At 46.9% G+C, this 26,422-nt stretch overlaps 1 protein-coding gene across 1 annotated transcript; it reads left to right on the top strand.

The window, feature by feature from the left end:
* The first annotated feature begins 971 nt into the window (after positions 1-971).
* On the top strand, positions 972-26,197 carry arhgef49 (Rho guanine nucleotide exchange factor 49). Its single transcript, XM_080199282.1, has 6 exons — positions 972-2,692; positions 10,846-11,014; positions 16,351-16,558; positions 20,925-21,556; positions 23,950-24,095; positions 25,381-26,197. Exons 1-6 carry the CDS (start codon positions 972-974, stop codon positions 26,195-26,197), a joined length of 3,693 nt encoding a protein of 1,230 aa, XP_080055408.1.
* Positions 26,198-26,422: the final 225 nt, after the last annotated feature.

The raw sequence follows: 26,422 nt of genomic DNA, 5'->3' as shown, positions 1-26,422 counted from the left end.
ATCTAATCGAGGGGTTCGGGGTGGTTTATATATAGAATAATAGATTCCCGGGAGTGAGTTACAGACTGGAATCTAATCGAGGGGTTCGGGGCAGTTTAAATATAGAATAACAGATACCCGGGAGTGAGTTACAGACTGGAATCTAATCGAGAGGTTCGGGGTGGTTTATATATAGAATAACAGATATCCGGGAGTGAGTTACAGACTGGAATCTAATCGAGAGGTTCGGGGTGGTTTATACATAGAATAACAGATACCCGGGAGTGAGTTACAGACTGGAATCTAATCGAGAGGTTCGGGGTGGTTTATATATAGAATAACAGATACCCGGGAGTGAGTTACAGACTGGAATCTAATCGAGAGGTTCGGGGTGGTTTATACATAGAATAACAGATACCCGGGAGTGAGTTACAGACTGGAATCTAATCGAGAGGTTCGGGGTGGTTTATATATAGAATAACAGATACCCGGGAGTGAGTTACAGACTGGAATCTGATCGAGAGGTTCGGGGTGGTTTATATATAGAATAACAGATACCCGGGAGTGAGTTACAGACTAGAATCTAATCGAGGGGTTCGGGGTGGTTTATATATAGAATAACAGATACCCGGGAGTGAGTTACAGACTGGAATCTAATCGAGGGGTTCGGGGTGGTTTATATATAGAATGACAGATACCCGGGAGTGAGTTACAGACTAGAATCTAAAGAAGGGACTCAATTGGTTCATGTACGTCCATTTATAAATCTGTTACTATATGGGACATCATGATCCAGAAAGAGACAATAATTGTACAGAACATTCTTCCAGAAAATAGTGTTTCAGTTTATATCTGTGCTGCCATTCTGCTTTGTGCTGCGTGAAGTCACTGGGGACAATAGTAATAGCTTTTCTGTGTGTGTCTCTCTCCAACAGGATACTCAGTCTCCTCTCCACAATAGGTAATTGGAGGTTTCAGTATGCACAGTCTCGATGCCAGATGTGAGCACCAAGCCATGTGACTTCTCCAGCGCAGCAGCTGCTCTCCGTGGCATGGACATTAGTTACTGCTCTGATGGCGTGCCAGCACCTTTCCCCGTTCCTGAGGCAGACCCCGCCTTCCCCAGCGGCTCCGCGATGACGTACACCGCCGGCGTGCGCGAGAGTCGGGCCGTCCCCTGTTGCCAGGATGGCGGTTCCCTGAGCGACGTGGGCCTGGTGGGCAGCTCGGGCTCCGCGGCGCGGCTGGCGTGTTGCCACCCGCCGGCGGAGCGGCTGTGCCCGCCCAGGCCCGGAGGCTCCCCGGCCTTGGGGTGCGCGGCGGAGAGCCCGGGAGGCAGGTTGTACAGGAGCCTGGAGAACCTGCACTGGGTCGCGGTCACCGAGGGGAAAGGCCGGCTGTTCAGCCCGCCTTGCCAGGCCGTGGAGAGGGAGTTTGTTTTCCACTGCCGGACCACGAGCGATTGGTACGAGGTGGCGACGGGGCACCCAGACATTGGCAACCTGCTGCGCGCTTGCGGGCAGGTACCCATCAGCCCCCAGTCCGGGCCAGGGCGGCCAAGGCACCTGCCGCCATTTGCCAAAGTGCCGCAGTGGCTTCTCCCGACGATGAACGAGAAGATCCTGAACGGCGATGCCAAGCGGGGGCTGAAGGAGAAGCTCAGGCTTCAGAGCAGCAAGGCGACGGAGGTCAGTAAACCTCTCCGCCCTCGGGCCTTACTCGGGGAGCTTGACTGGAAGGACTGGGCAGGAAGGGAGAACTGTGGGCACTGCGCTTCCAGGTGCGCGACGCGCTGCGGCGGGGCGGCGACCGAGCACGACGGCTGCACAGCTGCCCCGCAAAGGCCGCAGAGATTGACTAGCCCGGCGGAGATCAAGGAAGAAGCCATGAGGAGGTTGAAGCTGCGACGCCAGAACAGCACGCCCAATCTGGTGGCCCTGCCTTCCAAGGGCGAGGGCAGCGAGGTGGTCAAGTCTCAGACCACGGAGCCACTGGGCGAACACCTGTTTCAGGGACCGTCACCAACAGCGGCTGAGAGGAGGAGGAATTTCAAGGCGAGGGTCCACATCCCCTCGTTTGAAGAGTTCAAAAAGATGCGGAGGAGGGAGAGGTGCCAGACTCCGAACACTGAAAGAGAGGTGCAGGGAAGCACGGGGACGAGCTTCTCCGCTTTGGGTAACCTGGGGAGGAGGACAGCCAGTGGCAGTTGTCCCTCGCTGACTAGGATGGAACATCAGACTCCACAGAGGAGGCAGTCGGTCAAATGCCAAGAGCTTGCCTGCTGTGACCACGGGCCCTGCTGCTGCTACTTGGAGGCCCAGCAGCCTTGTCAGCACGTTGACCTCATGCCCAGTGGGAATGGAAACCCCTGCAAGACCTCTCCAGCCCCGCAAATCCTGGCAGTCTCCAAGCTGGAAGAGCACCGTGCATCTCCGGACCCTATCTGCACTAGCCCGGCACCCGGCTTACCTCTGCAGACAATAGCCCTTCCCCATGGGAGTGAGGAGCTGGTGAGCCGGCAAGAGATCGCAAACTGGAGAGGATTTGGCCCAGAGCTCGGTTACACAGAGAAGAACGTGGCGGGCGAGGCCCAGTTGTCTTGTTGTCCTTCACTCCTACTGGAAGCAGCTGCGGATCTTTCTGGCTACGGTGTTAAGTTTCAGCAGATGAAAGATGGTCTGATAGGCTCAGCCATTGACCTCATCAAAAAAAGGTAGGCCAAGCTATTAGCTCAACCTCTGACCCTTCACCAATTGGCCCAGCAGTAAATTAGCCACTTCCATTTGACCCTTAGCAGCTGCTCACTTTGCTTTTCTTCACTGCTCCTGGCCATCTGTAGATTTATGGGGCATTCTTGACAGACACAATAATATGAACGGTCTGATGGGATTTCCAAACCATTAAATTAAACTGTCAAACCACCATTGAGGTTTTCCATTGACAGCAAGATGTAAGAATGTGTCCTTCATGTTTCACACAAATATAAACACAGGTATGTTTGTGTTTGCATGTGTGTGTCAGTGTGTGCATGTGAGTGCGTTTGTGTATATCTTCATTTGTGAGAGCACTTATGTGAGAATTTGTGTGTGATTTCTGTACGTTTCTGTGTATGTGTGTGTATTTTTGTGTGTGGGTTTGTATGTGTTTGTTGTGTGTGTGTGTTTTTGTGTGTGCATTTTTATGTCTGTGTGAGAGAGTATGTGTTTTTGTGTGTGTGTGTGTGTGTGTGCTTGTGAGAGTATCTGTGTCTTTGTATGTGTGTTTATTTGTGGGAGTTTGTGTGTGTGCGTGTGTGTGTTTGATTATGAGTGTGTGTGTGTGTGTGTGTGTGTGTGTGTGTGTGTGTGTGTGTGTGTGTGTGTGTGTGTGTGTGTGTGTGTGTGTATACCTGAGAGTATCTGTGTCTTTGTATGTGTGTGTTTATTTGTGAGAGTTTGTGTGTGTTTGTGCGTGTTTGTGTTTGATTATGAGAGTGTGTGTGTGTGTTTGTGTGTGTGTGTGTGTGTATACCTGAGAGTATCTGTGTCTTTGTATGTGTGTGTTTATTTGTGAGAGTTTGTGTGTGTTTGTGCGTGTGTGTGTTTGATTATGAGAGTGTGTGCGTGTGTGTGTGTGTGTGTTTGTGTGAGTGTGTGCGCAACAAGATTGATAAATTGGTAGCACAGATTGTGACAGCAGAGTATGGGGTATTAGCTATTACAGAAACGTGGTGCAGGTGACCAGGACTGGGTGTTCAACATTCCAGGGTTTACAATAATTCTAAAGATCAGGCCAAACTGGAAGGGAGGTGGGGTAATGTTGTTAGTTAAGGAAGGTTTCAGAGCAGTGCTGAGTCTGATGTAAATGCCGTGCGTGGATAGTGATGTAGAATCAGTTTGGGTTAAAATCATAAATAGCAGGGGAATGAAGACAAGAGTGGGAGGAATCCATAGACCTCCAAAATGTGACCTCTCAAGAAATCAGGGCATAAATGGGGAAATATCAAGCACATGTTGGAAGAGAACTGCCATTATAGAATATAAAAGCAGGAGGTCTTGCTGCAACTGTACAGGGCACTGGTGAGGCCGCAGCTGGAGTACTGTGTGCAGTTTTGGTCGCCGCACTTGTGCAAGGATATTTTGGCCTTGGAGGGAGTGCAGAGGAGGTTCACTAGGCTGATACCGGAGATGAGGGGGTTGGACTATGAAGAGAGACTAAACAGACTGGGTCTATACTCGTTGGAGTTTAGAAGGATGAGGGGGGATCTTATAGAGATGTATAAGATAATGAAAGGGATGGATAGGGTAGAAGTAGAGAGATTCTTCCCGCTTAGAAAGGATAGAGGGCACAGCCTCAAGATAAGGAGGGGGGGGGGGGCGCAGTTTAGATTGGAGTTGAGGAGGAACTTCTTCACTCAAAGGGTGGTGAACCTCTGGAATTCTCTGCCCATTGAAGTGGTGGAGGCTACCTCGCTGAATATATTTAAGTCACGGGTAGATAGGTTTTTGACAGACAAGGGAATTAAGGGTTATGGGGAGAAAGCGGGAAAGTGAAACTGATCCACTTCAGATCAGCCATGATCTTATTGAATGGCGGGGCAGGCTCGAAGGGCTAGATGGCCTACTCCTGCTCCTATTTATGTTCTTATGTATGTTCTTATTATCATGGGAGATTTGAATCTGTATATTGATGGGACAAACCAAACCAGCAAGGGTAGCGAAAAAGAAGAATTTGTGGAGTGCTTCAGTGGTTGCTTTTTAGTGCAATAAGTTGTGGAACCTACCTGGGAAGGAGGTATTTTAGATTTGGTTTAGTGTAATGAAGAAGGGATTTTGTGGTTAAGAATCCCCAAAGGGACAGTGACCATAATAAAAGAATTTGCAGATACAATTTGAGGGTCCATAGGTCCATAACCAGTGTCTTCAACTTAAATAAAAACAATTATAATTGGTGTGAAGGAGGAGTTGTCTAAGGTGAACTGGGTAAACAAGCTAATTTACAGGTCACTGTGTCAAATATTCAAACAGCTGGTCCAAAATGTTCAGCAGCAGTTTATCCCAATCAAAAAGAGGGATTCCACAAGAGGCAAAATCCATGGTTAACACAGGAAGTCAGGGATAATGTTACGTTGAAACGCAAGATCTACAAAGTGGCAAGGGAGAGTGATGGACCAGAGGGAAGTGTTTAGGATCCTGCAGCGAAAAACTAAAACTGTCATTAGGGAGAATATAAACTTTGACAGAAAGCTTGCATGCAGCATAAAAACAAATATTGTTTCAATGGATATATAAATAGGAAGTGGGCCGCTAAGGTAAGTCTGGGATCTCTACTGAGTGAGGCTTGATATAGCAAAGAAATGGCGGATATGCTAAATAAACCTTTTGCACCAGTCTTCATCGTGGAAGACATTACAAATATCCCTAAGATATAAGTTGGGCTAATTTCAAATAACATGGTAAAACTTCAAAAATTCCTGTGTGTTTGCCTGTATGTTTGTGCGTGCGTGTATGCTTGCGTACATGTTGTTTTTGATTTGGTTTGATATCTTATTGTCACATGCATTGGGATATGGTGAAAAGTATTGTTTTTTGCACAGTATACAGATAAAGCATACCGTTCATAGAGAAGGAAATGAAAGAGTGCAGAATGTAGTGTTGCAGTCACAGCTAGGGTGTAGAGAAAGATCAGTTTAATATGTGGTAGGACCATTCAAAAGTCTGACAACAGAAAAGCTGTTCTTGAATCTATTGATACGTGACCTCAGGCTTTTGTATCTTTTGTGCAGAAGTGTGTGTGTGTGGTTATTCATATATTTGTGTCTATGTGTGTATGTGTGTGCCTTTATGCGTGTGTGTGTGTCCGAGTGTTTGCTCTTGAGTACGCGTCTCGTATTTACGTTCAGTTACCTGATGGGTGCAGGAATGAGGAAAGGACTTGGGGTTGTCAATTTTGCAACCTTGAGTTCAGGGAAGAGAGAACGTAATGAGGGTTCTTGCTGGCAGTTCAAGGTCGATTACGTTCACAGTGTCTAAGCAAACTGAGTGCAGTCTGCCACCAGGTTCAATCAGTGAATACAGTCAGCAACCCACACTGCCTGCAGCTTCAGGAACACAAAGGTTACAACATCAAAAACTGAACAGGATGTTCAGCGATGCTGGAAAAACATTTCTTTATTCACACGTGACAAAGTCTGTTTATTTCATTATTGATGATTTTACCAGAAAAGATTGCAGCATCAAACAGCCAAGAGAGAGGGTGAGCAAGTGAGGAAAAGGGGTAGAGAACAGAGAAGGGGACAAAGATTGGGGTAAGCAGGTGGGAATGGAGGAGAGAGAGAGACAGAGGAGAGATGGAGGGGAGAGGACTGCAGTGATGGAAGAAAAGTGGAAAGAAATGGAGGGTCAGAGGGCAGGAGAGAAGGAAGAGCAGTGGAGGAAGGGGACTGGAGGTGAAGGGAATGAGCCCATTTGTGGAAGAGACAAAGACAGCAGTGGTCGGAAGGGAATAGATAAGATAGAAGCAGGGAGGTTGTTTGCACCGGCAGGTAAAACTAGAACTTGGGGTCATGGACTCAAAATAAGGGAGAGCAGATTTAGGGCTGAGTTAAGGAGGAACTTCTTTACCCAAAGAGCTGTGGAATGTGTGGAATTCCCTGCCCAGTGAAGCAGTTGAGGTTACCTCATTGAATGTTTCTAAGGCAAGGATAGATAAATTTTTGATCAGTAAAGGAATTAAGGGTTATGGTGAGCGGGTGGGTAAGTGGAGCTGAGTCCATGAAAAGATCAGCCGTGATCTTATTGAATGGCGGAGCAGGCTCGAGGGGGTCGATGGCCGACTCCTGCTCCTAGTTCTTATGTTAGAACATAGAACATAGAAAAACCACTGCCCACGAGTTGCACCGATCGTATCTCTACCTACTAGGCCTACCTATAACCCTCAATCCTATTAAGTCCCACGTACTCATCCAGAAGTCTCTTAAAAGACCCTATCGAATTTGCCTCCACCACAACCGATGGCAGCCGATTCCACTCACTCACCACCCTCTGAGTGAAAAACATACCCTGACAGTTCCTCTGTACCTACTCCCCAGCACCTTAAACCTGTGTCCTCTTGTGACAACCATTTCAGCCCTGGGAAAAGCACCTGACTATCCACTCGATCAATACCTCTCGACATCTTATACACCTCTATAAGGTCACCTCTCATCCTTCGTCTCTCCAAGGAGAAAAGACCGAGCTCCCTCAACCTATCCTCATAAGGCATGCCACCCAATCCGGGCAACATCCTTGCAAATCTCCTCTGCACCCTTTCGATAGCTTTTACATCCTTTCTGTAATGAGGCGACCAGAACTGAGCGCAGTACTCCAACTGGGGTCGGACTAGGGTCTTATAAAGCTGCAACATCATCTCCCGACCCCTAAACTTAGGAGTGTTCTTTTAAAATGACAGAGATGGAGAGCAAGAAGAAATAGGAAAAGGAGCAGATTGTTCGGACCTGTTTTGACATTCAGTTGGATCATGGCTGAAAAACAATAGGGAACAGGAGCATCTGATCTGGAGATCAAATGGAATCAAGAAGGCAGGATTAATAAAATATGTGCCTAGCCATATAAGATATCAGGTAGAATGTCAGTACTTTATCTTGGTGCTTCTGTTGCGTAGGAGAGCGACAGTTGAGTTCATTATATTGAGTGCAGCAAAAGGCAGCAGCAAAACATAAATGTCTTATGAAATGAAAGTTGTCTTTGTTGCTCCAGCATCAGTTTTGGGGGACACAGTTTTTCTGCTCAATTGTCAGGGATCATTTTCATTACCAATGCTGAGCTTCCCAAAGACACCAGAAATACGCTGATGGGCTGGGCCTCAGCTGAGCAGGTGGGGTTTATAGGCCAGACGGCCGCTCCCATTCTCAGTGGCTCGTGCAATACTGACAGGCTTCCACCAAGGAAAGAACACCAGAGAGGGAGAAGACCAGTCAAAGATAAAACAACTAGAATAGAGTGCTGCACCAACAGAGTTTGCTCAAGCTCAGTGAAAAGCCTCGCTAATGTGTGATTGTAGAAGATTGCAATCATGTAAATAGCACCTTCCAGAATTAATGATTCCTAATTCATGAATTCCACTGTGTATCGAGACAAGTATTAAATATTTATGAAGCAAAATCTTTTCTTGGTGACTAATGGTGTCATCAATTGTCAAGTGTGACCCCTGGATCACTTACTGCCGACCCAGAGCTGAACGATACAAGCTAATGTACCAGAGGGGCTAACACTTAACAAAGATCCCAGCTGCTCTACGTCAAACCAAACACACCAACAGAGTGTTAGCCAGGTTGGCTCTGGCCATTTTCTTCCAGTTGTTAGAACTTCTTTCCCTTCCCCACCCCCACCCCACTTTTCACTCACAGACTCGCGATTCCATAGGTGCTATCGGCTTTCCAGCAACTTGCCTAAGAGGCTGCTCGACTGCAGGGGCATCATATCACAGTCAGGCTGAGTTTAGTGTTATCCTAACATGATGGCCCAGACACACACACACACACACACACACACACACACGGTGGCACAGTAGCACTGCTGCCTCACAGCGTCAGGGGCCTCAGTTCGATTCCGGTTTGGGTCATTGTCTGTGTAGAGTTTGCACGTTCTACCTGTGTCTGCATGGGTTTCCTCTGGGTGCTCCGGTTTCTTCCCATAGTCTGAAAGGCGTGCTGGTTAGGTGAACTGGCCATGCTAAATTCTCCCTCAGTGTACCCAACAGGTGCTGGAGTGTGGCGACTTGGGGATTTTCACAGTAACTTCTTTGCAGTGTTAATGTAAGCCGTCTTGTGACACTTATAAATAAACTTTAAACTATACGCTTTATTAGCTGCCCTCTCTACATGCCTTGCATTTTCAGTGACTTATGTACAAATACACTGAGGTCCCTTTGTTCCTTCTTGCACCTCCTTTAGTTTTGCTGCCTTTATTTTCTTCTGTCTCTCCACATCTTTCCTGGCAAAATGAATCATCTCACACTTTGCTGTGTTGAACAGAATCTGCCCAATCCGCCAGCATATCTGTGTTCAAGATGATCTCATCGCAGTCAATAGTACTCCCAATGTCCATATCATCCTCAAATTCTGAAATCGCCCCGATAGAAGATTATAAAATTACGAGGGGTATGGATTGGGTGAACAGTTGGAAGCTTTTTCCCAGGACAGAAATGACAATTACAGGGGGGCAGAAGTTCAAGAAAATTGGGGAAATGTTCGGTGGAGATGTGCGGAGGATGTTTTTACACAGAGGGTGGTGGAGGTCTGGAATGCACTGCCAAGCGAGAGGGTCGAGGCAGATACGTTAGCGACATTTAAGACTTATCTGGATAGACACATGAATAGACGGGGAATAGAGGGATACAGGTGGTTGGTCTAGATAGGACAACGTGATCGGCGCAGGCTTGGAGGGCCGAAGGGCCTGTTCCTGTGCTGTACTGTTCTTTGTTCTTTCTGCCCTGCATTTTGATAAGTTTCTTTTTTTTATTTTGCCTGCCAAAATGGACAACTTTTCATTTGCCCACATTATACAGATCTCTGACATTCACTGTAACAGCCTATGTCTCTTTGTAACCTTCTTATTTCCGCTTCACCGTTTGCTTTCCTCCCTATCTTTGTGTCATCAGCAGACTTGGCAATCATCCATTCAGCCTCTTCATCCAAGTCATTTGTGTAAATCATTATAATTTGAGGTCCCGTGCTGGGAGTAAGTGCTTTATCCCTGTGGCACGCCACTTGTCACACCCTGCCAGGCAGAAAAGATTCATTTATGCCAGCTCTCTGTTTCTTCTTAGCTCGCCAATCTTCAATCCATCCCAAATGTTACTCCCCTACATCCGGAGCTTTTATTTGATGCAATAATCTTTGATGTGGCGCTTTATCAGATGCCTTCTGGCAATCTAAATACAGTACATCCACTGGGTCCCCTTTATCCACAGCGCATATGAATCATTCAAAGGCCCTTCATTTTCCTTTCACAAAACCATGTTGACTCTGCCTGATTGCCTTGAATGTTTCCAAGTGTCCTGTTACAACGTCTTTAACGACAGTTGCTAATGTGTTCCTTATGACAGATGGGAAACTAACTGGTCTGTAGTTCCCTGCTTTCTGTCTCCCTGCCATTTTGAATCATAAAATCATAGGAACCCTACAGCGCAGAAGGAGACCATTCGGCCCATTGAGTCTGCACTGGCCACAGTCCCACCCAAGCCTTATTCGCACAACCCCTCATATTTACCCTGCTAATCCCCCTGACACTAGGGTTAATTAAGCATGGCCAATGTACCTAACCCGCACTTCTTTGTACGTGTGGGAAGAAACCAGAGGAATCCCACGCAGACATGAGGAGAACATGCAGACTCCACACAGACAATGACCCAAGGCCAGAATTGAACCCGGGTCTCTGGCGCTGTGAGGCAGCAGCGCTAACCATTGTGCCAAAGTGGATAAAGGAGTTACATTTGACATTTTCCAATCTAATAGCACCTTCCCCGAATGTGGGCAATTTTGAAAATTTAAAAGCGTTAATCAATTAAAAATTGTCCTGTGCGGGAGCTTGCTGTGTACAGGTTGGCTGACATGTTCCTCTACAGTGACGACACTGCAAAGCCACTTAATTGGCTGTGAAGCACGAAGGTCAGGAAGGATGCTAGACAAAGGCAAATCTTTGCCTTTCGTTTCAAATCACGCAACAAGTAAAAATCCTGGAATCAGAAATATGGCAGGAGGCTTTTAACAGGCAGTGCGCAAGTTTGAAATAGAAGTAATTGTGCGACAAGTGCTCTAAGAGGTTGCAATTAAAGAATTTGGCGATGGTCCTTGTTTTGATCAATCCGTTCTGCTTCCTTTAACAGCTGCACTGCAGAGTCTGCAGCCGTACAATCATCCCATCACCAGGAGCTGCTGGGTGACATCACCGTCAATGAACAGGACAATCAATCAGGCCCCGTTTCCACGGCAACCCTGGATTGCGGCGCAGAAGGCAATCGGAAGGCTGCTGGGGCTCATCGGCAGACAGACTGTGTAAATAAGCCGGCTCTTTATTGCTCTCAGCTGTTGAGGCCAGAACTACTTCAGGCAGGCCGAGGATTTACCCTAAGTGGGGCCAGCGAGTAAGACGAGGAGGCTTTGATGGTGACTAATTGCAGCTTGTACCGACACGCAAGCTGCTTTAGGTGTCAGTCGCGTGGCAACTTCATGACGCAATTGTGTTGTTGATGCATTCTGGACAGAGGCAATGGCGGGAACGTGGCAACATGGGGGAGGCTGCTAGACGAGGGAAGATCACCAATCTGCCTTCTACCAGCTTGGTAGTGGCGTCAAACTGTGATAATGGAGTTGTTGGCTGATTATAGCGATCAATCTCCACCAATTAGTCTACCACAGACCCCAATGCGTGGCAAAGAAAACCAAATCGAGGGATTCAGATGGTTTATATATTTAATAATGAATACCCAAGAGTGGGTTACAGACTGGAATCTAATGGATGGTTTATATGTAGAATAACAGATACCCGGGAGTGTGTTACAGACTGGAATCTAATTGAGGGGTTTGGGGTGGTTTATATATAGAATAACAGATACCCTGGAGTGAGTTACAGACTGGAATCTAATCGAGGGGTTCGGGGTGGTTTATATATAGAATAACAGATACCCGGGAGTGAGTTACAGACTGGAATCTAATCGAGGGGTTCGGGGTGGTTTATATATAGAATAACAGATACCCGGGAGTGAGTTACACACTGGAATCTGATCGAGGGGTTCAGGGTGGTTTATATATAGAATAACAGATACCCTGGAGTGAGTTCCAGACTAGAATCTAATCGAGGGGTTCGGGATGGTTTATATATAGAATAACAGATACCCGGGAGTGAGTTACAGACTGGAATCTAATCGAGGGGTTCGGGGTGGTTTATATATAGAATAACAGATACCCGGGAGTGAGTTACAGACTGGAATCTAATCGAGGGGTTCGGGGTGGTTTATATATAGAATAACAGATACCCGGGAGTGAGTTACAGACTGGAATCTAATCGAGGGGTTCGGGGTGGTTTATATATAGAATAACAGATACCCGGGAGTGAGTTACAGACTGGAATCTAATCGAGGGGTTCGGGATGGTTTATATATAGAATAACAGATACCCGGGAATGCGTTACAGACTGGAATCTAATCGAGGGGTTCGGGATGGTTTATATATAGAATAACAGATACCCGGGAGTGAGTTACAGACTGGAATCTAATCGAGGGGTTCGGGGTGGTTTATATATAGAATAACAGATACCCGGGAGTGAGTTACAGACTGGAATCTAATCGAGGGGTTCAGGGTGGTTTATATATAGAACAACAGATACCCGGGAGTGAGTTACAGACTGGAATCTAATCGAGAGGTTCAGGGTGGTTTATATATAGAATAACAAGATACCCGGGAGTGAGTTACAGACTGGAATCTAATCGAGGGGTTTGGGGTGGTTTATATATAGAATAACAGATACCCGGGAGTGAGTTACAGACTGGAATCTAATCGAGAGGTTCAGGGTGGTTTATATATAGAATAACAGATACCCGGGAGTGAGTTACACACTGGAATCTAATCGAGGGGTTCAGGGTAGTTTATAACTAGAATAACAGATACCCGGGAGTGAGTTACAGACTGGAATTTAATCGAGAGGTTCAGGGTGGTTTATATATAGAATAACAGATACCCGGGAGTGAGTTACACACCGGAATCTAATCGAGAGGTTCAGGGTGGTTTATATATAGAACAACAGATACCCGGGAGTGAGTTACAGACTGGAATCTAATCGAGAGGTTCGGGGTGGTTTATATATAGAATAACAGATACCCGGGAGTGAGTTACACACTGGAATCTAATCGAGGGGTTCGGGATGGTTTATATATAGAATAACAGATACCCGGGAGTGAGTTACAGTCTGGAATCTAATCGAGAGGTTCAGTGTGGTTTATATGTAAAATAACAGATACCCGGGAGTTAGTCACAGACTGGAATCTAATTGAGGGGTGGATTCTATACAGAATAACATACTCTGGAGCTAGTCACAGACAGGAATCTAATCAAGGGGCTTGTAGCGGATTATATACAGAATTACAGATAGAAGTGCGTTACAGAATGGAATCTAATTGTGGGGTTTGGTGGTTTATATTAAAAGAATAATGGATAACAGTGGAATCTAATCAGGACATTAGATGGTTTATACCTGGAACAAAAGTCTATGAATGTTGGAAATCCTTATCAAAAACACAACATTCTGGAAATACTCAGCAGGTCAGGCAGCATCGGTGGTGAGAGAAACAGAGGTGATTGTTTCACGTTGTTGGCTTTCAACAGAACTGGAAAAAGTTGGAGATGTGACAGGCTTTGAGCAACTGCAGAGGCAGGAAAGAGAGTGGGTGGGTTTGGGGAGGAGGGAAACAGAGCAAAGGAAGGATTGATTGACACAAGAGACGTGGTACAAGGCAAACAGGGGCAAAGGGAGATGATGGGTTGAGGGTAGCTTTGAAAGATCGTGATCAACAACTGCTGTCAGGGAAATTGAGGATGTTCATTACGATCTGAAATTGTTCAACGCAGTGTTGAGTCAGGAAGCTGTAAAGTGCCGAATTGTAGGATGAGGTATTGTCCCTCGAGCTTCCGTTGAGCTTCATTGGAACAGTGTGGCAGACCGAGGACAGAGAGGTCAGTGTGGGGGAAAGAACAGACAACCAGAAGCTCAGCAGCACACCTGCAGACAGAATGGGCAGGTTCAGCAATGGTCAATATACGTTGGGGGAGGCTATGGGGTATGTCACTGGACTAGTAACCAAGAGACCCAGGAGAATGGTCTGGAGATCTGGGCTCGAAACCCATCACGGCAGACGGTGAAATTTTAATTCACTAAAAATATCTGGATTTGAGTCTAATAATGACTATGAAACCATTATTGATTGCCGAAAAAAGCCATCTGCTTCACTTGATGTCCTTTAGGGAAGGAAATCCGCCATCCTTACCTGGTCTTCAAAGGAGATGAAGCGATGGGCAATAATGGCCCTGATGTGGAGATGCCGGCGTTGGACTGGGGTAAACACAATAAGAAGCCTCACAACACCAGGTTAAAGCCCAACAGGTTTATTTGGCAGCAACAGCCACTAGCTTTCAGAGTGCTTTTCCTTCGTCAGGTGAGTGGGGACTTCTGATCACAAACAGGGCACATAAAGGCACACACTCAGTTTACAGAATACTGATTGGAATGCGAGTCTTTACAGCTAATCAAGTGTTAAAGAACTCGCATTCTAATCAGTATACTGTAAACTGAGTGTGTGCCTTTCTATGCCCTGTTTGTGATCAGAACTCCCCACTCACCTGACGAAGGAGCAGCCCTCCGAAAGCTAGTGGTGTTTGCTACCGAATAAACCTGTTGGACTTTAACCTGGTGTTGGGAGACTTCTTACAATAAGGGCCCAGCCAGCACTCTCACAGCTCCCGAACAAAGGCAAAACAAGTGTCTTCCGAGTGTATAGGAGGCCAAATTGTGAACATGCTAAACTGAAAGGAGCACCAGCAAATTAAATTGCTGCTTCTCCCAGCTGGAATATTTGGAGCGCTGCAGAATGGGAAGGTGGAGTTGTAAGGGCAGGTGGTGCATCTGTGTGAGAAGGTGCAGTGAGAAGAAGAGGGTGTGTTGGGGAGGTGGGGGGAGCGGGGGGGGTGGTGTGGAATGAGCCAGAGTCTTGCAGAGGGAACAGTCTCTTTGGAACGGAGAATGGCCAGGGCAAAATCCGATTGGAGGTGGCACCAAGCTGGAGATGGTAGAAACGGTGGAGGACGATTTGTTGAATACCGAGGGCGTGGAGTGGAAGGTGGAAACTGGTTCCTGGAGGAATGGGGAAGGGGTGAGGGCAGGACTACGAGAATAGGATAGAAGCATCCCATTGATAGATTCTATATATGGAATAATGGAATTACAAGGCACGGATAAAAATTATTATAGCGATCTAGAAGGTCAGGCAACATCGCAAAAAGTTGGTTTGCAGGTGCAGCAAGTAATTAAGAAGTAAATGGGATTTCGTCTTTCATCGTTAGATATATGGAGTTTAAAAACAGCAAGGTTATGTTGCAGTTGTATAAGGTGCTGGTGAGGCCACACCTGGAGTACTGTGTACAGTTTTGGTCTCCTTACTTAAGAAAGGATATACTGGCAGTGGAGGGGGTGGAGAGGAGATTCACTAGGTTGATTCCAGAGTTGAGAGGGTTGGCTTATGAGGAGAGACTGAGTAGACTGGGGCTATCCTCATTGGAATTCCAAAGAATGAGGGGAGATCGTATGGAAACATATCAGATTATGAAGAGAATTCATAAAATAGGAGGTTGTTTCCACTGGCAGGTGAAGCCAGAACTAGAGGGCATGGCATCAAAATAAGAGGAAGCAGATTTAGAACTGAGTTGAGGAGGAACCTCTCCACCCAAAGGGTTGTGAATCTTTGGAATTCCCTGCAGTTGAGGCTACCTCATTGAATGTTTTTAAGGCAAGGATAGATTAGTTTTTGAGCAGTAAAGGAATTAAGGGTTATGGTGAGCGGGCGGGTAAGTGGAGCTGAGTCCACGAAAAGATCAGCCATGATCTTATTGAATGGCGGAGCAGGCTCGAGGAGCCAGATGGCCGACTCCTGCTCCTAGTTCTTATCTTTTTATGCTCTTATAACATCTGTGGTGGAAGATCAGCTCTGTTCTAGTTGACTGAGCAGGCTCGAGGGGCTGAATAGCCTACTCCAGCTCCATTCCTCATATCCTCAGGCAGAGTCAATATTCCAGGTCGATGACCTTTCATTGGTATTGGAATACGTTAGAAACTCAACAGTTTGAGCAAGCCCAGAAGCAGGAACAGAGAGAGGGTGAAGGAAAAACCAAGTGAAGGCTGGAAATAGAATCGAGGGCAGGAAAGTTAAATTCGTGGATAGGATGCTGGCGCAAGTCTAAAAGGGATGGTAATGAGACAAGTAAAGGAGTAAGAGGCAGGTCCACAGGTGGTGGAAGATGCTGGAGTGGATTCGTAGTTGGCGGGGGGAGGTTAACGGAACAAACCTGGCAACGAGGAGAAACCTCCTGTCACCTGGGAGTGTGACGGAGAAGGAAGGGTAGATATGGAACCACTCTGGCTTCTCCTAACCCCAAACCTCCTCGTCCCCCAGTGACTCTGCTGCAGCCACCCTTCTTCCGCAGAAGGGAAAAGAACAGTAAAACGGAGAATTAAGAATACTGGTGCGAACAGTCTTTCCCGTCCCGTTCTACCTTAATCAATTTAATTGGTTGTTTTCTTGATCTCCCGCCACCATCTTGACCTTTCCCCGATTTCTCTTCCTCAGCATTCGCTCCCCGGGTGTCGGAGGTCGAGCTCTGACGCGGCGTATGGGACCACGGACACCGCCAAAGCCCAGCGGGAGTGCCGCCTGCGACCCCACTTCAGCGACCCCATGCCAGCCGACGCGGTCAAGCGAAAGCAGCTGGAGATGAGGATAGCGGCTGCTGCCTGGGGCCTTGGCCAGAAGAGGCGCCAAGACAAGGACGGCAGTGGTGGGGGATAAGTAAAATGGCTGGAATGCACGGTGTGGGGTGGCTCCATCGGGTAGAGCGGCCTTGCCTCTGAGTGAGAAGGTGACGATGGGGTCAAGTTCAGCTTCAGAATGGACAGGGGAGAAATTTGTTCTCGTGGTGATGCTATACTGAAGTACACCATTCCCCAGACAGACAATGAAACAGGGAGGCCTTCTCTGTGGAGCCCACCCAGCACCTGTGTTCATATCATTAAATATCATTTCTTCCCTTTAATCTAGATTGACACTCTGGTACCATGGTTGAGGGGTGCTGCACTGTCAGAGGTGCTGGCTTTCGGGTGACATGTTAAACTGGCACCCCACTTGCCCTCTCAGGCAGAGGGGATAGGGCCGGGGTAGTCCTGCTGTCGGTGCAGGCTCGATGGGCCAAATGGCCTCCTTCTGCACTGTAGGGATTCGATGATTCTATGTCACAGCACATGTAACAGCAGCACCGTGGTTAACATTGCTGCCTCATAGTTCCAGGGACATGGGTTTGATTCCTGGCTTGGGTCACTGTCTTGCAGAGTCTGCATGTTCTCCCCGTGTCTGCTTGGGTTTCCTCCGAATGCTCCGGTTTCCTCCCACAGTCCGAAACTCATGCTGGTTAGGTGCGTTGGCCATGCTAGATTCTCCCTCAGTGTATCCGAACAGGCACTGAATTGTGGCAACTAGGGGATTTTCACAGTAACTTCATTGCAGTGTTAAGGTAAGCCTACTCGTGACTAATAAATAAACTTTACTTAGAAAATATTCCCTGACTACATTTGGAAGACATGCATAGGTGAGACTGTAACTGACTCAAAACCAACTTACTTGCACAGAGTTAAAATCAAGCCCATTGGCACCTCTGATAGTTCAATACTCCCTCTGCACTGGGAACGTCAGCTGAGATTCAGTGCATACGTTTCTGGAGTGGGATTTGAATATACAACCTCCTTGACTCAGAGGAAGGAGCCGCACCCACTGTGCCAAAGCTGACCACAAATTATATATTTCAAAATTGTTGAAGAGAGCGACATGAAGAAAGATAACTGTGTCAGTTGTTTGCAATAAGCCGATACATGTCGTAGTCAACCAGGCTGCAAAAGCCAAGACAAAACATCTGCTGCAGATATGATTCCACAACTGAGCAGTACTTGTTGAACAATCCTAAGTGTGCTAACAGCTACACTATCAACCAGGTTAAGATAATCAGTTAAACTGCTAATGTGGCTTATTTATGTTTGTTAGAGGTGACTTAAATTTATACACAGGGGCCCAGTCAGTGTTAAAAAGAACCTGTTAAAATAGCCTTTCTTTGAATACCAGGAACTCAAGGAACGGATAGTTAGTTCCTACTGACTTCTCCATGGCAATGCCTCGGTCAATCAGTAAGAAGTCTCACAATGCCAGATTAAAGTCCAACAAGTTAAAGTTTTTTTAAACTTTATTTATTAGTCACAAGTAGGCCTTACATTAACGCCACAATTAAGTTACTGTGAAAATCTCCCACCACACTCCAGCGCCTGTTCGGGTATATTGAGGGAGAATTTAGCACCAATGCACCTAACTAGCATGTTTTTCAGCCTGTGGGAGGAAATCAGAGCACCTGGAGGAGACCCACGTAGACACAGGGAGAACGTGCAAACTCCACACAGACAGTGACCCAAGCCAGGAATCAAACCTGGGTCCTTGGTGCTGTAAGGCAGTAGTGCTAATCATTGTGCTACCGTATTTGTCATCACGAGCTTTCAGGTGAGTATCAGGTGAGTCAGACACTCACCTAATGAAGGAGCAGCACTCTGAAAGCTTGCGATAACCTGGTGTTGTGAGACTTCTTACTGTGCCCCCCCCCAGTCCAACACCAGCATCTCCACATCTTGGTCAATCAGAGTCAACCTGCTAACCAATCTGCACCCTTCTATTCTGCAATATAAATTGTTGTGATGGATTGAAATTTGGCATTCTTGTGTTAGTCCTGATGAGTGCAAGGCAAAAAGCTTCAGCGACATTCAAATTCTGCACTACCAAGGAACTGTTTCAGAGTTCTACGATCATGCAATTTCTGCATCACTGAGCCTGTGGAGAGAGATGAGGGACCAGGTGGGGGCAGGAGAAAACTAGGAATCTCTTGGTTCCTCAAGCCCTGATTGCCAGTGTTTCCAGTGAGGCAGACAATAGTGAATGTACATCAGAAGCAGGGCCTCAGTGACACAGAACAGTCCAAAGTACAATCCCTGCTTTGTGTTGAGTTTGCCAATGTCAGGCAGAAAGGGTACTGCATCTGCGTGGGATTGTTGTCAGATGGGCCCAATGGCCTCCTTCTGCATTGCAGGGATTCTAAGATAAGATAGGGCAGGGAAGTGGGGTTGATTAGAAGGTCAGCGATGATCTTATTGATTGATGGAGAAGGCACACGCGGCTGTGTGGCCAACTCCAGTTCATAGTTCTTCATTTTTGAGGTACCAGAGATTGCCTGGTACAGGAGGGATTCTTCTGTGTGGACTGTAGATGTGATCTTGTGTCTAACTTCAATGTCTGTCCTTTTTTCCCTTCTGAAGTTTACAGAAGTGAAAGATTGAAAGGATGTTGAACTGGTATTTAGAGACCATGAGAGTCAGAGTAATTACCGTGAAGAATGAGTACTTACCAGTAGATTCATCCCCTGGGTATTTAGTTATCATTTAACTGGCACTCACCTTCTCATTTCCAATTTAATGCTATCGTGTACAGGGATCCAATCAACAGTCTGTTTTAATATTCAGTAATACCATGTAACCGTGCACATCCCTGGAATGTGGGAGGAAACCGGAGCACCCAGAAGAAACCCATGCTGACACGGGGAGAACATGCAAACTCCACACGCTATTCCATGTTGATGTATGTTACTATCATATGATGGTGTATGTTAGTATGTCATGAAGGTGGCACAGTGGTTAGCACTGCTGTCTCAGATCGTCAGGCTCCCCGGTTCGATTCTATCCTTGGGTGACTGTATGAGTGGTGTCTGCATGTTCTCCCTGTGTCTGCATGGGTTTCCTCCAGGTGCTCCAGTTTCCTCCCACAGTCCAAAGGTGTGCAGGTTAGATGGATTAGCTGTGATAAATGCATGAGGGTATGGGATAGGGGGAGAGGTGGTCCTGGTGAGACACTCTTTTGGAAAGTCAGTGCAGACTTGATGGGCTGCATGGCGTCTTTTTGCATTAAAGGGATTCCATGGAGTGTGTTAATTTCCCAAAATGTTACGTGTTAATATCTACCGACAAAGTGTATTAATATCCCTTGATGATGTTACTATTCTCCAACAGTGCGTGTCATTATCCCCCAATGGTGTGTATTAGATTCTCCTGACAAAATGTGTTAATATTTCCTGAAGTTGTGAGTTACTATCACCTGATGGTGTTCCGTTATTACCCCCTAACAGTGCGTGTTACCATCTGCAAGCAGTGTGTGTTCCTATCTCCTAACAGTGTGTGCTGTAAGTGGCACAGAAGTTAGCACTGCTGCCTCACAGTGTCAGGGAACGGGGTTTGATTCCTGGCTGGGCTCACTGTCCGTGCGGAGTCTGCACATTCTCCCCGTGTCTGTGAGGGTTTCCTCCGGGTGCTCTGGTTTCCTCCCACAGTCCAAAGATGTGCTGGTTAGGTGCATTGGCCACGCTAAATTCTTACCCTCAGTGAACCCGAACAGGCACTGGAGTGTGGCGACTTGGGGATTTTCACAGTGACTTCATTGCAGTGTTAATGTAAGATCCTTGTGACTAATAAATAAACTTAATATTCTCAAACAGTGTGTGTTACTATCCCCTGTCAGTGTATATTGCTATCCCCTAACACTGTGTGTTAATATTCTCTAACAGTGTGTGTTACTATCCCCGTCAGTGTATATTACTATCCCCTAACAATGTGTGTTAATATTCTCTAACAGTGTCTGTTACTATCCCCTAACACTGTGTGTTAATATTGTCTAACAGTGTCTGTTACTATCCCCTAACACTGTGTGTTAATATTGTCTAACAGTGTGTGTTACTATCCCCTAACACTGTGTGTTAATATTGTCTAACAGTGTGTGTTACTATCCCCTGACACTGTGTGTTAATATTCTCTAACAGTGTCTGTTACTATCCCCTAACACTGTGTGTTAATATTGTCTAACAGTGTGTGTTACTATACCCTGACACCGTGTGTTAATATTCTCTAACAGTGTGCATTACTATCCCCTCAGTATGTGTGATGTTGCTCTGTTGGTTTCTCCAGCTGTGGTACCACAGTGTCAATGATCAGAAATTGCTTCACTGCTTCATTCTGTTCCAGTACATAGAGAAATCTAATAAAGGTTATGATTTTCTGACCTCTGACACACAGATCCACTTTGCAACCCTTCCGGTCGGACAGCTGAGACCTCTCTGAGCTCAAAGCCAGGAGACGGCCACCTAGGACTGGGCTTCAGCCACAGATCGAAGCATCGCTGGAGCAACCTGAGTACGGACAGTGGGGTGGTGGGACTAAACGACAGGAATGAAGAGAAGGAGGAAGAGGAGGTTGAGCAGGGGAGGAAGAGCAAAGCGGCTGAAGTGGAGAGAGCGGACAGTGGCATTGGGCCAGCCATGGCCAAGAAATGGAGAAGCCGGGTGGGGGAGTCGGCGCGCTCAGTGCAGGCGTGGGTGGCTCACCGACCCTGCGTCGACTGCGGGGAGAGAGACCTCTCGGAGGCAGAGCCGAGGGGTGCGGCGAAGAGACTGGAAAACCTTTGTGGCCAGTGCGCCAAGCGTAGGACAGAGCGCAAAGAAGCCATTCTGGAGTTTGTCAACACTGAGTCCAGCTACGGTGAGGACCTTCGCATCATCAAAGAAGAGTTTTACCTCCCCATGCAGGCGGCTGGACTCCTGACTCCAGAACAGCTCACCGTGATCTTCAGTAACATACAGGAACTCATCGAGGTCAACGAGAAATTTCTGGAACGGCTCCATGACTCTACTGAGCAAGCGTTTGATCAGGTGAGTCAGGGAGCTATGTCAAAACATTCAAATAATAACTCTCTCAAACAGCTCAAGGGGGACTTGGAAAGATTGTACATTTAAATAGCACCTTTCACAACATCTCAAAGCACTTTACAACCAGTGAAGAACTTTTGCAGTGTAGTTATTGTTGGAATTTAGGAAGCTTGACTCTCAATTTGTGCAAAACAAGATCCCAGAAACAGGTCTGTCTTCCTGATGTTGACTGAGGACGAAAGATTAGCCAAGGCTCCGCGGAGAATTCCCCCCACTGTTCCACAAAATAGTGCCAAGGGATCTTTTATAATCATCAGGGAGGACAGTCCTGACCCCCACGGGAATTGTAGCAGGCGGAGGGTGGACCGTGGAAAGCTCTGATGACCTTGGGCGAGATTTTTTGATTCTGGGGTGAACACAGTAGGAAAATCCCTTCCAACATCTCATCTGAAAGAAGGTACATCCGACAGTGCTGCACTCCTTCAGTACGGCACTGCACTGGGAGAATCATCCTAGATTTCTGTGCTCTGGCTTCTGGAGTGGGGCTTCAACCCACAAACTTCTGTCCTGGGAGTGTTTGATGGGGACAGTGTAGAGGGAGCTTTACTCTGTATCTAACCCCGTGCTATACCTATCCTGGGAGTATTTGATAGTGACGGTGTAGAATGATCTTTACTCTGAATCTAACCCCGTGCTGTACCTGTCCTGGGAGTGTTTGATGGGGACAGTGGAGAGGGAGCTTCACTCTGTATCTAACACCGTGCTGTACCTGTCCTGGGAGTGTTTGATGGGGACGTTGTAGAGGGAGCTTTACTCTATATCTCATGCCGTGCTGTACCTGTCCTGGGAGTGTTTGATGGGGGACAGTGTAGAGGGAGCTTTATTCTGTATCTAACCCCGTGCTGTACCTGTCCTGGGAATGTTTGATGGGGACAGTGTAGAGGGAGCTTTACTCTGTATTTAACCCCGTGCTGTACCTGTCCTGGGAATGTTTGATGGGGGACAGTGTAGAGGGAGCTTTACTCTGTATTTAACCCCGTGCTGTACCTGTCCTGGGAATGTTTGATGGGGACAGTGTAGAGGGAGCTTTACTCTGTATTTAATCCCGTGCTGTACCTGTCCTGGGAATGTTTGATGGGGTACAGTGCAGAGGGAGCTTTACTCTGTATTTAACCCCGTGCTGTACCTGTCCTGGGAATGTTTGATGGGGACAGTGTAGAGGGAGCTTTACTCTGTATCTAACACCGTGCTGTACCTGTCCTCAGTGTTTGATGGGGGCAGTGGAGAGGGAGCGTTATGCTGTATCTAACACCATGCTGTATCTGTCTTCTGAGTGTTTGATGGGGACAGTGTAGAGGGAGCTTTATTCTGTATTTAACCCTGTGCTATACCTGTCCTGGGAATGTTTGATGGGGACAGTGTAGAGGGAGCTTTACTCTGTATCTAACACCATGCTGTACCTGTCCTCTGAGTGTTTGATGGGGACAGTGTAGAGGAAGCTTTATTCTATATCTCCAGTCTGAAGTAAAAAACCTTTTGTTTTGATTTGATTTGATTTATTATTGTCACATATATTACTATACAGTGAAAAGTATTGTTTCTTGCTCACTATATAGACAAAGCATAGAGAAGGAAAGGAGAGGGTAGAGAATATAGTGTTACAGTCAGAGCTAAGGTGGAGAGAAAGATCAATTTAATGCGAGATACGTCCATTCAAAACTCTGATGGCAACAAGGAAAAAGCTGTTCTTGAGTCGGTTGGTATGTATTCTTAGACTTTTGTATCTTTTTCCCACGGAAGAAGGTGGAAGAGAGAATGTACAGGGTGTGTGGCATCCTTAATTATGCTGGCTGCTTTGCCGAGACAGCAGAAAGTGCAGACAGAGTCAGTGGATGGAAGGCTGGTTTGCGTGATGGACTGGGCTACATTCACGACCCTTTGTAGTTCCTTGCGGTCTTGGGCAGACCGGGAGCCATACCAAGCTGTGATTCAACCAGAAAGAATGCTTTCTAATTAAAATAGCAGCCAGCAATCGAAACTGAAAGCGAAAGTGCTCCTGTCAGCTGACCTGTCAATCATTCTTCCTCCAACAATTCAAAAGGTCATAAAATCCCTGAGAATGCATTAGACCCAGAGTAAAAATAAACAAAACCCCGTTTAAACCATTTAAGCAGCAATAAAAAGACTTCAAAGCAGGCAGTCAGGGCCACAGCAAAAACAGAAGGTGGCTTACAAACTGCATTTAAAAAAACATTTTGTAAAGGTACAGTATCATCACAGGTGCAAAGTTTGGATAGAAAATATTCCTGTGAAATCCTTTGGGACATTTGACTATGTAAAAAGCACCATTGACAATGACATCTTCTAATCTTCCTTTCTTTTTAATGTGCTGCCAGGATGATGAGGACTTTCTAACGGTGTGCATTGGCGAGATGTTCCTCGAGTTTGTTAATATGCTGCCTGCGTTTCAGACTTACTGCATCCACCAGTCTACCTCCATCAACATGCTCAACACACTGGAGAAAGAGAAGGAACTCCTCAGGTAGAAATCCCATCACCACCTCACACCACTCTGTAAAACCCACTTCCATTTTCATAGAAACAGTGGAACTCAGGAGTAAGCCCTCAGCTCCTTGAGCCGGTTCCATCATTCAGTGGATCAACTTCCTCAACTTAATTTACTTACCTTTGTTCTGATTTACCTCACACCCGCATCTAACAAGGATTTATCAAACTCAGCCTTGAATTTTCCAATTTCAATGCCTTGGGCAAGTGTTTGATGAAGACTAATTTACCGGGATATGGGCGGAAAACTGGGATCCGGGATGTACGTAACTGGACGGTTTTTGAAAGACATCAAATCGTTTCTTCCTGAATGAGTTGGTGCCTCGACTGCTCCCTGCACTCTCTGGGTCAAGGGGTTTCTTGTAAATTCCTCATAAGGGTGATTAGTGAACTCATTGGCTCCAGTTTTGGTTTCATCCATATGTGGAAACACCTTCTTTGTGACGATCCTATTAAATCCCAGCATAATCCCATCAGCCTCTACCAGGTCCCCCCTCAGTCTCCACTTCTTCAGAGTGACCTTTCTTGATAGATATAACCCCTCACCACACTTATAAATCTTTGTGATCTTGTCTCAGTTTTGTCCTTGCCTCTCTCTCTCTCTTCCAGACTATTGAACCAGTCAGTGAGTCAGTTATACTAGTCAGTGAGTCAATTATACCAGTGAGTCAGTTATACTAGTCAGTGAGTCAATTATACCAGTGAGTCAGTTATACTAGTCAGTGAGTCGATTATACCAGTCAGTGAGTCAGTTATACTTGTCAGTGAGTTGATTATACTAGTCAGTGAATCAGTTATACTAGTCAATGAGTTGATTATACTAGTCAGTGAATCAGTTATACTAGTCAGTGAGTTGATTATACTAGTCCGTGAGTCGATTATACCAGTCAGTGTGTCAGTTATACTAGACAGTGAGTTGATTATACTAATCAGTAAGTTGTTTATACTAATCAATAAGTCAGTTATACTGGTCAGTGAGTCAGTTATACTAGTCAGTGAGACAGTTATACTCGTCAGTGAGTTGATTATACTAATCAATGAGTGGATTATACTAGTCAGTGAGTCAGTTATATTAGTCAGTGAGTTGATTATACCAGTCAATGAGTGGATTATACTAGTCAGTGAGTCAGTTATCCTAGTCAGTAAGTTGATTATACTGGTCAATGAGTCAGTTATACTGGTCAATGAGTCGATTATACTAGTCAGTGCTGTTTAAGAAGCTTGGCTCTGGATTAACCACGTGTTCTCTTGCTTTCTTCCAGGATCTTCCTGGACGTGTCGCAGAATGATAACACTGCGCTCCGTCGCATGAATCTGCGGTCCTTCTTGATGGCTCCACTGCAACGGGTCACTAAGTACCCGCTTCTCCTCAGCCGGATCAGCAACTCCACGCCGGAGTACCACCCGGACCACTGCAGCCTGCGGGAGGCCAAGAGCAGGGTGGAGTCCCACCTGGAGCACATCAACATGAAAACCAAGCAAGAGGGTGCCCCGCCCTGGTCACTGCGCTCCTTCCGGCGGGACAGCCGGCGCAACCGGGAGGTTGTCAACATCGAGATGAGGGAGATCGCCATCAAGGCGGTGGGCTGGCCTCGGGAGGACACGCGGTTCCCTATGGAGGGGGCGCTGCAGTCTGCGCAGCCCAGTGACGGGCAGTGGACCAAGAAGGGAAGCAGGTCGCTCAAATTCCAAACCCTCCAGGTGCTCCTGATGGTCAACGTGGGGCGGGAGGCTGAGCCGGGCCAGGAAGGGACGGCCAGCGAGCGCGGGTGGGATCTGCCGCCGGTGCGGGACGCCGCGTTGGTACTGATCCGGGACAAGAGCGGCGGCAAATTCGCCTTGTTCCGGCGCCCCATCCACCTCAGCAACTGCGTGGTGTCCTCGGACCCGGACTGCGATGACACCTTCGAGTTGTTGGACATCCGCAAGGAGGCGTTCGTCTTCCGAGACGCTGACAAGCACCGGACCCGCCACTGGTTCAGGCTGATCAAACGCTACTCGCGGGACCTGGGCTCATGGCGGAAGAGGCGCAACGCGCTTCCGAATATCATGATCAACGCAACTTACAGCAGGGCCTGAACCCAGTGAGAAATCGGGTCCACCTCACCACCCGCACCCCCCCCCCGCCCAAGTAAAGCCACAGGAAGGGGGTGACTGAAAGGGGTGGAGTGTTGGGAGCAAAAAGGTTGGGAAGGCACAGATCCTCATTCTTCCAAATAAGGTTTGCCAACATCCAGAATTCCCTGGAGTTTCCAGGAGTTGAAGCTTAATCTCACCACTACTTTTGGGGGGTGGCGGACAGGA

The sequence above is a fragment of the Carcharhinus amblyrhynchos genome, chromosome 11 (assembly GCF_965287045.1).
Source record: "Carcharhinus amblyrhynchos chromosome 11, sCarAmb.v2.hapA, whole genome shotgun sequence".
Lineage (NCBI taxonomy): Eukaryota > Metazoa > Chordata > Chondrichthyes > Carcharhiniformes > Carcharhinidae > Carcharhinus > Carcharhinus amblyrhynchos.
Note: the sequence above shows the minus strand (reverse complement) of the source record. Positions and strands in the feature narration are given on the sequence as shown.

Bases quoted from the DNA above. Each gene is read 5' to 3' on its own strand.
- arhgef49 (XM_080199282.1), top strand. From the start codon at position 972: ATGCCAGATGTGAGCACCAAGCCATGTGACTTCTCCAGCGCAGCAGCT. The intron at 11,015-16,350 runs GTAAATAAGCCG...TCTCTTCCTCAG, and splicing joins CTCATCGGCAGACAGACTGT to CATTCGCTCCCCGGGTGTCG. The intron at 21,557-23,949 runs GTGAGTCAGGGA...ATGTGCTGCCAG, and splicing joins CTGAGCAAGCGTTTGATCAG to GATGATGAGGACTTTCTAAC.